The 13,805-nt window shown below is 42.0% G+C and overlaps 1 protein-coding gene across 1 annotated transcript in view; it reads right to left on the bottom strand.

Moving 5' to 3' along the window:
- The window catches only part of LOC119160965 (uncharacterized protein C05D11.1), a 269,272-nt gene that overhangs the window by 90,449 nt on the left and 165,018 nt on the right, over positions 1–13,805 (bottom strand). Inside the window, exon 14 of the mRNA XM_037413256.2 lies at positions 8,709–8,811. Coding sequence (XP_037269153.2) covers positions 8,709–8,811 — 103 coding nt within the window. The remainder of the gene's footprint in view (positions 1–8,708; positions 8,812–13,805) is intronic.

Here is a 13,805-nt window from a genome sequence, read left to right as displayed (position 1 = left end):
CTGTAGCCGAGCATCGGGTCGATGCTCTTCCTGGAGGGAGGCAAATGCCGCATTCAACCTGCAGAGGAGAGCTCGCACAGCCAGAGAAGAAGACGAAGCTCTTGCCCGGTCCTCTTTACGAGCGCCTTTCATTTTTAATTAAAGTGAGCTCTTCTATATCGAACTCCTGCTGTGTCTGCGTCGTGACAATATAAAAGCATAACAGGTGTGTATAAACTATGAAATTGTGACAGTGATATGCAATTTGATGTTTGGGTGTGGAATGAATTACAAGTGACCACGGTATCTACAAAGCAGCGATCGTAAAATAGCAGGAATGCCTCCTCAACCCCCTTGAAACTAAAGTCTGAGAGACAGGCCCTTCTCAGAGTAGCTACCTCAGCAACGACCTCGGTGGAGAGGTTATGCTACGCAGTTCCCTTATATATATGATGAAGCTGTGAATTTCATCTACAAACACAAGCAATAACTGATAATTAAAAAATGTTTCTTTGCCAATGAACATCCTTTGATGAAGTGGAATGTGTTCACAGTAAGCTAACAAAAAATGCTGTTATCTAATAGAGTCTAGTTCACTACATTAGATGAGAATATGGTTGACAGTGAGTGATTCACCACATTTATTACACAAAGGCAAATCGCCACCGCACAAAAGGTATGAATGTGTGCTGTGTGTATGTCCTGTTCTTAGCCTTGTAAGTGTAACTTTTGGGTAGCGTGATTTTGACACTGGCCGCCAATTACCAAAAAACGGCTTAATGACGTGTAGTTTATTTTCTGTGTGACAATCACATGTGCTCTGCCGATAAGCTCCGAGCTTTTGTTTGAGATATGGTTGTAAGTTAACAGCAGAGATATCTACGAATGTGCCGTATTTACTCACGTAATCCTTGCATCCTCTGGATTGGTAAAAAAGTTTTTCCTCCTCTACAATTATCGCACCCCCAAACATTGCGGTGAGAATGTCATCTGCTTCCAACCATTGATGATGATAGCGCGCGTTAAGCGACAGCCTAGCGTGCATCGTGCGAACTGCTATCGCAGAGAGCCCTAACCTAATCCAAGCCAAGCCACAAGTAGCAAGTACGTGTTTTGGTCTGCCATAGCAACGTGTTAGTGCTAGTTCGTTCAGCGTGTGTGTTACCTCGTTCTGTGATTACGCTATGGGCTGGTACGCAAGCTACACGGTGGCTTTCAAGTCGAGGTGATTGACCATGCATTAGAACACGGCAACAGGGCCGCCGGCAGGCACTTCGGAGTTGATGAATTTTTGTGCCTGGTACTGGCAACGGCAGCACGCACAGCTAAAGGCCATTAACAAAACCCAGCAGGCCTTCCATGGGCCTAAGATTGAAAAATATGTGCAGGGGGGGCGGCACTACTCAACTACGTCAAGTCTCCACGCGGACGGGTGTGCCGTATCCATTGAATTAATGAAGAATCAGGTGCGCATAATTGCCAAGAAGGAGGGCATCCTGGCAAAGAGATTTCTGTACAAGCAATGAATGGGCCACACGCTTTATGCGCCGAAATGAACTGCCACTCAGAAAACAGAAAACTTTGAGCCAGCGGCTACCCTTGACAGATGAAGACAAGATTGTAAAATTTCATCAATTTGTGATCTGGATTTGGCAAGAAAAGAACTTTTTGCTCTCGCGAATTTCGAATGCGGATCAAATGCCGCTCAATTTCGACATGTCGCACTGCACAACAGTCGAACAAAAAAGTGTGCGGAGTGTGCACATCAAGACAACCAGTGCAAAAAAGCAGCGGTGGGCAGTCATGCTCGCTGTTACAGCGAACGAGCGGAAGCTGCCACCTTCTGTAATTTTTAAAAGAAAGACCCTACCGAAGGCAAAGATCCCTCTTGGTCTTCACATACGGGTGCAGGAGAAAGGGTGGATAACCGCTGATCTGATGGTCGACTGGGTGAAAACTGTCTGGGGACACCAGCCACGCGCACTTCTATACCAGTCGCTGCTGATCGTCGACAGCTTCTACGGTCATCCCATCGACTCCGTTCGGAGGAAGCTTAAAGAGCTGCGGACTGATTTGGCCGTTATTCCTGGGGCCTGACATCGATGCTTAAGCCTCTGGATGTTTCCTTGAACAAACCCTAAAGGATAATGTTCGGAGGCTGTATGCAGAGTGGATGGTCGAAGGCAACCATCCCATGACTCCCGGAGGCAAAATAAAGAAGCCGTCAGTGGAGCTCCTTAGCATGTGGATTACCTAGGCATGGTCCATGATTTTTCCAGAAATCATAGCCCGCAGTTTCAAAACAACTGAGATTTCCTATCTCTTCGACCGGATAAAAGACGACATGATGCACAAAAGGGGTTATAGAGAGGATGTCAAAGCTGGCGGTGACTTGGATGAGGCCGTAATCAGCGACTCCAGTTTTAACTCTGACTTTGAGAAGTTCGGCCAAGTGACTTTATTGACTGATGGATTTAGTGCATCAAATAAATCTTGCTTTTTTGTTGAACCCATGGTGATATTGTTAAGGCAAGTCTTAATTAGTACTTCTCAAAGCATGTAGTTAGTTGCTGCTGTGAAAACCCTGATTTGCGGCCGCTCTGTTTCTTTTTCCTATTTTTTTTAGCACTCTGTACCTTTTCGTGGAAAATTTTCCCCGCATAATACTTGCACCCCCAAGTTTTCAGCAATTTTTCGCAAAACAAAGTGCGAGAATTATGCAAGTAAATACAGTATTGGCAGTGCTTACGTGCACCGATGTTGCTAGCTGGTCTGCCACCACGTTACCTTGGATGTTGCAGTGTCCTGGCACCCAGCACACTACAATATGCTGTTTGGACTTGTAGACTGTGCATAATAGTGAATAAAACAAGACAAGGACAGAGTTTTTGTGTTTAAGAGCTTTCAAGGCTTTTACAAAGCTCAGGGAATCTGTGTAAATTACTGCCTTTTGTAACTTTAATTTTTTAATGTGTTTAACAGCCGCAAGTACCGCAAAAGCTTATGCAGTGAAGACGCTTGTGTCAGGATGCAGAGCGCCGACATCCGCAAAGGATGAACAGACTGCTGTGTACGCCACGAAAGTGTAAGACTTTCAGGCATCAGTAAAAAATTCAGGAGAAGTGTACTTATGTTGCAGTTCCATGAAAAGTGCCTGGGTATGTACAATGGGTGTGCTTTGTAACCTCTCAGAAAGACACATCGCAATCTATCGTTTGCCACTGCCACGGTGGCAGCTGTTCTGCAGGGGCCCTCAAAATGTGTTCAAGTGGCACACCGGTTTCCTGAGCAAGGCCCCTCACATGGAGCAGGGTTGTGCAACGAAGGCCGGTTGCAAAACACTGCAGAAATCGACATATCAATAATAGTTGAATGTGTACGGTATTCTTTGTCTGCATTCACTTAGAAATAATATAGCAAGGACATTTAAGATATCTAAAGTTGCAATGACCCCTTGTCCAATTCTACATACAGGCTTTCTACAGGACTAGTACGAAAAGCACACGTACAGAGCCGGATGTCGACATGATGAAACAGTTCAAACATCTTCAAAGCGTTTAGTGTCACTGACAGGCAGATTATTGCCCCGTAATCTTGGCACGTTTGTATAAGACTTATAAAGATGCATCAGACATCCTCTATCACTGCCCCATGATATATGTGAACATTGAGTGTATATTCATTGCTTTCAGGCCCTTGTTTTTGAGGTTTTTTATGTGAAGTACGAATGTTAATTTCCCGTCTAAAATTATGCCTAAAAATTTACACTCACTTTTCCCAGCTAATCGTTGCACATGAAGGTCATAAACAGGATTGGGATGGGGACCTCTCTTTCTTGAAAATAAATCGCATATGCTTCTTTGCGATTTGAGTTCAACCCATTCTTGACAGCCCATTTGGTAACATTATTCAAACCAACTTGAAGCTGCTCCTCGCACATCGTGAAACTTAAGGATTTAAAACCGACCTGAATGTCGTCTACATATGCGTAATAAAAGATATTGCATGGAATGTAGGAATGTTAACTATTATATTTAAAAAAAAAAGTGTGCAACTCAAGACACTAGCTTGAGGCACTCCAGTCTCCTAAACCAATGTTCGTGACAATACATTCCCCATGCAGACACGAAAAATGTGGTTGGACAAGTAACTTTCGATTATGGTCAGAGTGTTGCCTTGGACATCTAAGTGTGAGAGGTCTTGTAGTATGCCGAAACGCCAGGTGGTGTCATAAGCCTTTTCCATATAGAGAAACAATGAAAGAAAATAATGATCATGGACGAAAGCATCATGGTTTTGTGCCTCAATTCGTAGCAAGTGGTCAGTAGTGGATCTACCCTCGCAAAGTCTGCACTGGTATGAATCCACTACATTACTTGTTTCTAGGAAGTGTAGAATCCGGCAGTTAATCGTCTTTCCGAAAAGTTTACACAGGCAACTTGTAAGTGCGATCCGCCTGTACCTAGCAACAGAAAATGGATCCTTTCTTTGCTTTAGAATCAGGATAATGATGGCTTCTTTCCAGACTAGGGGGATCTCACCAGAAAACCATATGGCATTACACAGAGAAAGGAGAGCTTTTAGAGTTTCAGAGGGCAAGTGTTTCACCATTTCCTATACTACTCAGTTGAGCCTGGGGCGGATTCATTGCAGCAAATAAGAGAGGCTCAGCTAAACAGAAAAGTTCACTGTATGCCACATGTGTCGTAGATTTGTGCTTTATTTTCTGTTTTCTATTTATAGTTTTATGCCATTGGAATGCTTCAGTATAGTGCAACGAATCGGAGACCTATTCAAAGTGTGCCCCGAGAGAGTTTGCCTGATCCTCCAAGCTGTCGCCTTGAGTGTTCACTAGAGGAAGTGAGTGTGCTTGCCATCCTGCTATCTTGCCAAGCATGTTCCAGACTCTCACCTCATCTGTGTATGAGTTAATTCCCGCCAAATATTTTTACCAGCTCTCCCTTCTAGCTTTTCGACGCACTCTTCTTCCTTGAGACTTATTGTTTATTTATTTATTTATTTATTTATTAGAATACCCTCAGGGCCCGTAGGGCATTACAGAGGGGGTGGGTACAACATATATAACACACAAGAAAAAAAGACAAAATAAAGAAACAGGTATCAGATGCGCAAATCAGGAAGGCAAACATAAGTCAACTAAAAATGTATAAGAATTCAAGCACATACAAGACAAAGATAGATAATGGAAACTGCGTATAGTTACAAGCAGTCACGTTTTCACACTCACTATTTCACCAAGAGACGCGTCGTTTGGCGCACGGTCTCAATTGTGGGATGAACTTTGTAGCAGCATCAATTATAAAAGCTGTGAAGAATTGAACACCTGCGTCTACACTTAAGTAACGTAGATTGAACAAACTTAGGCTAGTCGCCTTTAAAAACTTTTCCCAGTTGGCCTTGTCGATCTGCCATCTATGAGCTTGTGGAGGACCTGCATTATCTATTGGTGAGCTCAGAATTATTGGAAGATGGTCCCTTCTGTAAGGATTATTAATGACTTTCCATTTCAGTTGAGGTAGAAGTGATAGGGATGTAATGCTGAGATCTATGGACGAGTAGGTGTTGTTGGCCAGGTTGTAATATCTTGTTTGCTTCTGATTCAAGAGACAAGCGCAGGTTGAGAAAAGGAATTACATGACCTCGTGCATCGCAGAGAGAATCACCCCTTAAACTACTATGTGCGTTAAAGTCTCCAAGAACCAGATAATGTTCTGGGAGTTTGTCTATTAAAGCCTTAAATTCTTGTTCTTAGAGCTGGTGATGTGGGAGTATCTAAAATGAGCAAATAGTGACGATTTTATTGAAGAGGACAGCTCGAACAACCACTGCACTGAAGGACGTTTGAAGGGGTAAGTGTGAGCATCCAATTCCTTGATTGACAATAATGCACATGCCATTATAGTCAATGACACCACCGCATAAACTTGGTCCTTTCAGAATATAACATAATGGCGTAAAAAGTTCTTGTTTTTAGATTTTAGGTGTGTTTTTTGTCAACACAGCACTTTTAGAAAATGTTCATGTAAAAGTTCTTCGACATCATTGAGGTTTCTCAGCAATCCTCTGATGTTCCATAGTAAACTTAAATCTCCATTTTGTGTGTAAAGTAGTGCTGTGTGCCCAAAATGAAAATTACTTAAAATTTAAGTAATAGAGGGTCTTTTCCAGGCTCTTTAACACGAATCTTATCTCTTTTGAAGCGGTCGAGAGACTCTCTCTGCTCCATAGGCGCATAGTAAGCCTTTGGTGTAAGTGTAGTGTCCATTGCCTCTGACGAGGCAACGGGCGAGCGTGAGGTCTCACGTAAAAACAAACCTCGCCACAGAGGGCAAAACCTTTACACCCCCCGGTCCGGAAGTCGATGGGGTTGTTTTTGGGTCCATGCTGCTCTGGCTGTTGCCAGCGCCAGTTCGGGCCAGGGAGAGTCAGGCAGCCTTGGCTGTGCCCACTGCGTCCGGTCGTGGCGGTAATGAGCTTTCAGTACACATGAAGCAGGCTTTCATAATTAGTGCATGTGCCAGCGACCCTAAGGTAGCGGGACTTTCTTGCTGGATAGGTGGAGCAGATGTAACTAGTTCCACCATGGGGGCAGGAGCCACAGCCAACAGCTCGCTTCAAGCAGGCTGGGCTTTTGATAAGGGCTGGTGCGGCGCTGCTCCTCGACACGCTGCATCAGCACAGAATGCGCCGTAAAATGTTGAAACCATTCTTCGTGCCTCCTTGAAGGAAATATTTTCTCTTTATTTTAGTGGGATTATTTCCTTTTCTTGTTTCCAAGTAGTACAGGCTCTCCAATATGCCACGCACCTACCATCACAGTTTGCACAGCGTAGTGGACTGTCACAAGTGTCGAAAGAGTGTTTGTGATTCCGGTACGTGGCACACGCCAGTCGGCTACTTCAACTCTGCGAACCATGACCAGAACGCTGGCCCTTAAAACACCTGCATGGATTCGGGATGTAGAATCTGATGCTTGTGTTTGTGTAACCAGTTTCAAAAGACTTGGGCAAAACAGTTGAAGCGGAAGTGATGATCAGAAATTTTGTCATAATTTCTTTGCTCTCACACCTTATCTTAATTTGGTCCTTCCATCCTTCGAGAAGCTCTTCTTCGCTCAAGTTCAGATGATCATCAGAAATCACTTCTCTCATGCTGTTCATGACCGATGAGGGGTCACAGTGATTAGAAATGTGCCATATGCCACAAGGTTGGAAAGCTTTTTGTACTGTGAAATATCACTTACTTCAAGTAACAGGTCACCGCTGATCATTTCAGTGGTCTTATAGCCAGGTCCTATTGCGTCAGCAAGACACTTCGCAACAACAAATGGGGACAGGGTTCTCCCAGTCTGATGGAATTCAGACAAACATTGGATTTCATCAGTTTCTTAGTTATTTTATAGAGAATGAACTTTCTGTTCTGAAAAGCAGTCGGCATGGTGTCACAATTTTGACAAGTCTTTTAATGGAAGAAGACTTGCTCTAAATTCTACTCCCATACTTAAATTCTATACACTTGCAGGATTCCACTGCGAAAAGAATTATTGTCACACCTGTCCTAGCTGTCGAGATACCAAGGCCTCAAGACTGAACAGTTCTAAATTTACACTTTAATAAAAATGAAAAGAACGAGTAACACACAGTTTCTTCAAAAAAAAAAAGTAGGGTGTGCATGTTTTACAATACGAACACATATAGACACCAGAAATATAATGTAACTACTGGTTAGAATTGCAGTTGGTTAGCATTACACTCTTGGTCACAACATGCTTCAGATTTAGACTCTGCTTCTAGCTGCCTGTTTTTTCTCACTCATCCATCTGATGCTTAGGAGGCTGGGTTTTGGATGAAATTCTACCAAGATACCTAATGAGTTTTCGTATTGCCACAATTTAACTTCGTTATTGCTTCCGCAAGCTAGAAGCAGGCAGCATCACATGGATCTATAATTTCAGCAGAGCTGCCGTATTTTCACATGTACCCGACACCAAAAGACAAAAAAAAATTGACGTTTGCCATGTACACAGCATGACCTCGATGGAGGACTAAAAGGAACAGACACATGCAAGCGTTTAAGTATCAACTCACCCAGCTTGCCCCAGCATGCTGCTTTAATTCAGAAAAGTGTGCTTAAAAGGTAAGGGTACGGGTTAGATACATATCTTTTTTTTTTTCTGTAATTTTAAAAATTAAGGGTGTAGGTTATATCCGAAAAAATATGGTATGGTATATTATGAGATCAAGGTTACAGACTCTCTCGTGGCAATGGAAATAGAAACTGGCAATTCTGAACTAGAACAGAAAATAGCCAAAAAACACAACCACACAAGAGGAAGGACATAAAAGCAGCTTGTGTTTTTGGCAATAAAATATGTATATTTCACATGCAAAAACTGCTAAATAGCAGAACACCTTCTGCAACCTACTTCAAACAATAAACAGTAAGCACAATCTGACATCTCACTGCTGAAAACTGTGTAGGATTTCCCTTAGGCATACAGGATAAAATGTTGCCAGAATTACATGTTAGCAGAAATAAAAAAAAGTTGGAGGGAGCCCATCCCAGCAATCTGCCAGAAATTAATAAAGTTTACATCTCTTTCTCTCTCTTAATCTCTCACTGTGCAGAGTTACAATGACCACAAGACTGACTAAAAAGCCACCAGTATGGATGAGCCATTACTTACTGATGATGACATGCTCGCTCACCTGTTTTTGTGATGACTGGTGACTCGTGAAGCAGCTCTAGATAAAGTGGAATGTACATACGAAGGTCCTGGGAGATACCATTAGTGTTGAGCATGACAGTCAGCTGGAAAAAGAGAAGAACAAATTTCTTGAAACTTGCACTTCCAAATAACAAATGTATTTTATCTGCACTTAACACTGAAAGCAATGCACTACAGTAGACTCAGTAAACGGAAATGTGTTAAACAAAACTGTTGCTTAAGTGGAACAACTGCCTCTAGCACGATTGGTTTCCTACTTCGATTCTTCACCCTTATTCATCTTTCAGTAAACGTAACTCCTGTTATACAAAACATTTTCCTGGTCCTTTCAGGTTCTGTTTAACGAGCCTACAGTACATCGAAAATGATTACCGTTCTCACCTACCATAAAAACCGAGATAGGTCTTTTTTTTTTTTGTAAAAAACTGCAATAAAAAGTCAACCATCGTCTTATATGCCGGTCATTGGCAGAAAAAAATGTGGACGACCGCAACAATGGGCAGCTGAAATGAAAGCCTCCATTGCCATCGTGAGCATCAGCAGCAGCGCCGTTGGGCAAGGCTAGGCAAGGCCTACAGTGTTCTATAAATGCCATTTTGCCTCGGTTATCTGCTGTCAGTCTGCTGTTTTCTTTTTTCTGTTTCCTTCAGAATGAGTGGTAGTCGATGGCAGTTTAGAATCGGCGTTAAGAACAAAGTTATTGAGCATGCCGAAGTGCTTGGCAACCTGGAAAGCTGGCAGCACAACGGGAATTCGGTGCATCGAAGAAAAGCATTCAAAAATGAAGGAGCCAAAAGCAATGCATCACATCCTGCAGCAACCAAAAAAAACATTGTTGCTGGACAGACTGCAGTAAACCCTGAACTGCAAACGCTATACGCCGAATTCATCTGGGAACTGCGTGCAAGGTCGCTACCCATAACAGTATAGTGCATCCGCGTAAAAGCTCTCGAGATAGTGCGCGACTCTTGGCTCACAAGTGTGAAATTCAAGGGATCGCCATCGTGGGTGCACCAATTATGAAGCGGAAAGGCTTTGCGCTGAGGTGGCGTACTTCCATCTTTCCGGAAGTGCTGCATCAGTAACACGTTGGATTGAACGAAGGACGATGCACTCTGGGACATTACTAGCAAAAAACGGACATCAACAGATTCAAGTTTGGACAAGTCTGAGTGACAGCACTTCGTGGCCTCCTGTGGTTTAACTACATAAAGTTAGTGTCCAAATAAAATGTCACCACAGTGTAGCTAGTTGTATTGCGTATTTACCAAGGTAAGGGTGTGCCACGATACTTAGCAATTTCTAAAAAATTTCTTTTTCAGAGATTCAAAGTTCGGGGAGTCGACCTATATTCTGGTCCAGCCTATACTCGGGTTTTTAGAGTAGTCAGAAAATACAGTAACACTAACACACCGAAGCTGCTAAAGAGAAATCCACTAATCAGCATACAATAAACAAAGTAATTTTTGCTTTTAGCAGTCTGCACCTTGCTGGTGCAAATTTGTCGAGTGCCATCACCATCAGCTTAACTCTTTTGTCACCACACCTATTCAAATCGATCACCGGTTATCAACACATTTGGTTCGTCAATTTTGGCAAGTTAACTTTGTTTCTCGCGCCCCGCACTCTCTAGTATTTAGTCAAGCCACTCGATTTTCAGAATCATTTTGAATTTGCCAGTTATGCCAACATGGGGATTTTTGACAGACCTTTCAGCGAACCAATGTGCGTGTATTAGAATGTGCGTGTATGTGCATGCGTGTATGCGTGTATGCGTGTGCGTGTATGCGTGTATGCGTGTTAGAAAAGTGCACTAGAGTGGCGAACTTGACAGCTGTCAAGTGCGTGCTCCTCGTGATTTTGCTATAGTAACATCGAAGTTCTGTAATGAAAAGTACCTTTGCAAGTGTCAGCTTCGCAATTTGAGTATCTTGACAAGTAATTATTGCGAGAGATTTATGCCAGCTATTCAACAAAGAGCTGTTTCTGGTAGTCAGGGAAAATTTGTTCTACAAAAATTATTTACAAAGATCCGCCATGTGTTCAAAGTGTTGAGGTGGCCTTCACTGACAGTTACCAAGAGCTTTCGTTTTGCTTGCATCGTTATATCAGACACAGAGTCGCATCTAGAGTCACTAGTCGCCCCTATAGCATCGTCGTCACAAACGCATGGGTGCGCACCAGCGCTGAAAAACACATGCGCTGCTCGAAATTGTCTTGCAACCCCACCTGAATTGAGTGACAACGAGTTTAGATAGAGTTCAAGGATGACAGCACCTCGGATTCAAGATTTATGGCGATGATGTTTTGCGTCAGCCTGAAATATCCTCAGCCTTTCATGGTATTGTTTTGTTTACATCCTCAAGTTGTCTCCTCAGCTGCAAGTGCGTATAGCTTCTCACCTTTGAGCACAATCTTATAGCTACTCTGGTTACGTGCGTGGTCCACACTTCGCGGGGGCGTGGTGTGCTGGCACTGGCTGCAGAGCTTTTCCTAACGGCAAGAAGGCCCCCAGAGCACATCTTCGCCCCGACTACGAAGTAATGCGACACGTTTTAGAACTGCGTGCGATATTGTTTCTTTTTTAATAGGATATGCACAAAATGCAAATAAAGATGCTTGGATGCATATATTAGAACGCCAACCAATGCGGAGCGAGGTGGCTCATGAAAAAAGGTGACGCTAGATGAAATAGCGAAGTTCATTGGACATCTCATTTACAGAGGGATTATTCACACCACGGGTATCCATCTGCATTGGAATACCTGGAGACTCTCATCGCAAGACAATAAAAATTTACTGAGGAAATTGTACGAGTACCCTTGTGTCTCGCAAAAAATCATGCAATGCTTCACTGCACGGCACGAGCAACAAAGAAGCACCTCGGTTCTGATTTCCTTTCTCTATGTGAAGAGAAACATTTTTTACAACATTCAATATTTTTTATACTGTTCCTTGGTTATTTGTCTACAAAATGTACATCCTGAGTTTTCTTCATTGTGAATATTTTTGCATATATAGTGCTTTTTATTGCATTGTTTACCAGCTGGCAACCAAATATTCCAGTTTTTCATATTTTTATTCATTCTAAAATGTTTTGTTGCTCTAGAACATATGTTTTTTAGAAAGACCATTTCATTGTTTAAAGTTTGGTATGCTGCAATTCATGCTGAATTATTTTTCGAACTGGCAAAAACTATCTTCCCGAGACATATGAAAAACAACCATTTTTGCGTGGTAACGAAAGAGTCAAGATTTTGTTGAATACACTGTAAACTGGTGACAGGTCCCCATGTCACAAGTCGGAGGTTCAGTCAAATAATAACCAAGTATGACAGCGATAATATTTGATGTTTAAAAGACACAAGGGTCAACTGTGTAGACTGGTGACAGGTCCCCATGTCACAAGTCGGAGGTTCAGTCAAATAATAACCAAGTATGACAGCGATAATGTTTGATGTTTAAAAGACACAAGGGTCCACTGTGCACGCAAGTATGAAAGTAGGCTTCTAACTATGGTTAGAAGCATACTAAAGTAGAGGACTCGAAATTACAGTAGACGCTCATTAAGCGGAACCTGAAAAGGCCAGAAAACTACGTTGCATTTCATAAAAGTTCTGTTTATAGACAAATAAATATGGATGCGGAATTCAAGCACGAAGCTAATCAAGTTTAGAAGCAGTTGTATCACTTCAGCAGCAATTCCCTTTAGTGAGAGTCTACTGTTTTGAGAGTACCTGGGGTCAAACACCTTTCTCTCTTATCTGCTCAGTAGCCAATTCCCAAGAGTTTGATGGTAGCAACAGTCTATATACACCATCTGATCTAGATAAAGTGCTGGGTGTGCTTGAGGAGTCATGAATGTTGCTTTTATTTTTCACATGAAAGATCATTGTGCTTAGTATTTCCAACTTCAACGAAGTACTCTAAACTTTTATCCTAAGCAAATGAGCAAAAAAATGAAAAATCTGCATCCCCACCCTCGTTTTGTCATGTCTTTGAACTAAAAAGAGAGCTCCAAGACAAAACAAGTCAAGTACCTCAGCATGCATAAAAAGCACCCGACTCATTGTAAGTGCAAAAGCTAATTCATCTAGTGTGTTGTAAAGGAATTGTAAAAACTAGGCATGAGCAACTAGTAAATATTAGGCATCAAAGCAAATAGTAATTTGGTCTAATAATTTTGTATTGAATTCAAATAGTGTATATCACATTTTTAAAAAATGAGCATATTTTTTTATGATTCAACTAACCTGCACTATACTTTTCTAAATTTAAACAAGGCGTGTGCAAATGTGATTCTTCTTGGTTAAAAAAAAAAAAGGAAGCAACACTGAACAGTAGCAAGATTTGACTCTCTGTAGATTCCAAGTGATAGCCCATAAAAAGATGTTTCGTTTAAAAAGTTACTATACATAGAGTATATAAGCTGGTATTACAAGCTTTTAAACTTAAAAATTGATGAAGTGGTATGAGAAGAATAAAGCAAGGTTTTGTGGTATTGCAAATTTTCCCTGGATATGTGTATCCACAGTACAACATCACTCCACTGGAATGAAAACAACTTTACAATAAGCTACATGTGGATTTTATATGTCTACTCGTTCATTTCAAACAGTTCCAAACTTGGAATAATTCAGGTTCATTTCAAAGTGAAGTGGAATGCTGTGATATTTGTTAGAATATTCGAAGTACTTGAACATTCACACATGCCTAGTGAAAACCTTGTGCTACTTTTTCTCACCATTCGGGTTTCTGGCCTACATAGTAAGAGTCTAGATTTTTAGAAAAATTTATAATATTTCGGCAGCTGCAATTGGCGCACATATGTGCTTTAGCAGCACTGCAACAAAGCTTTGAGTGACAGGCCAAGCACCTGCACTACATGAGCTTCTAGGCTTTGAACCCCATTCACCCCATGTAGAAGGTCAAGTTCCTTAACCACTAAAGATGCCAAGCAACCCTATACCGGGAGCCAAAAATATATACATAGTGTTCATGTGATGTCACTTCCGCCATTGTCGCCCTCTCCCGCCATGCCCGGGTACCTCCCTGGGTACCTACGGCAGTTCGCGTG

Source organism: Rhipicephalus microplus, chromosome X (genome assembly GCF_043290135.1).
Source record: "Rhipicephalus microplus isolate Deutch F79 chromosome X, USDA_Rmic, whole genome shotgun sequence".
NCBI classification, from domain to species: domain Eukaryota; kingdom Metazoa; phylum Arthropoda; class Arachnida; order Ixodida; family Ixodidae; genus Rhipicephalus; species Rhipicephalus microplus.
Note: the sequence above shows the minus strand (reverse complement) of the source record. Positions and strands in the feature narration are given on the sequence as shown.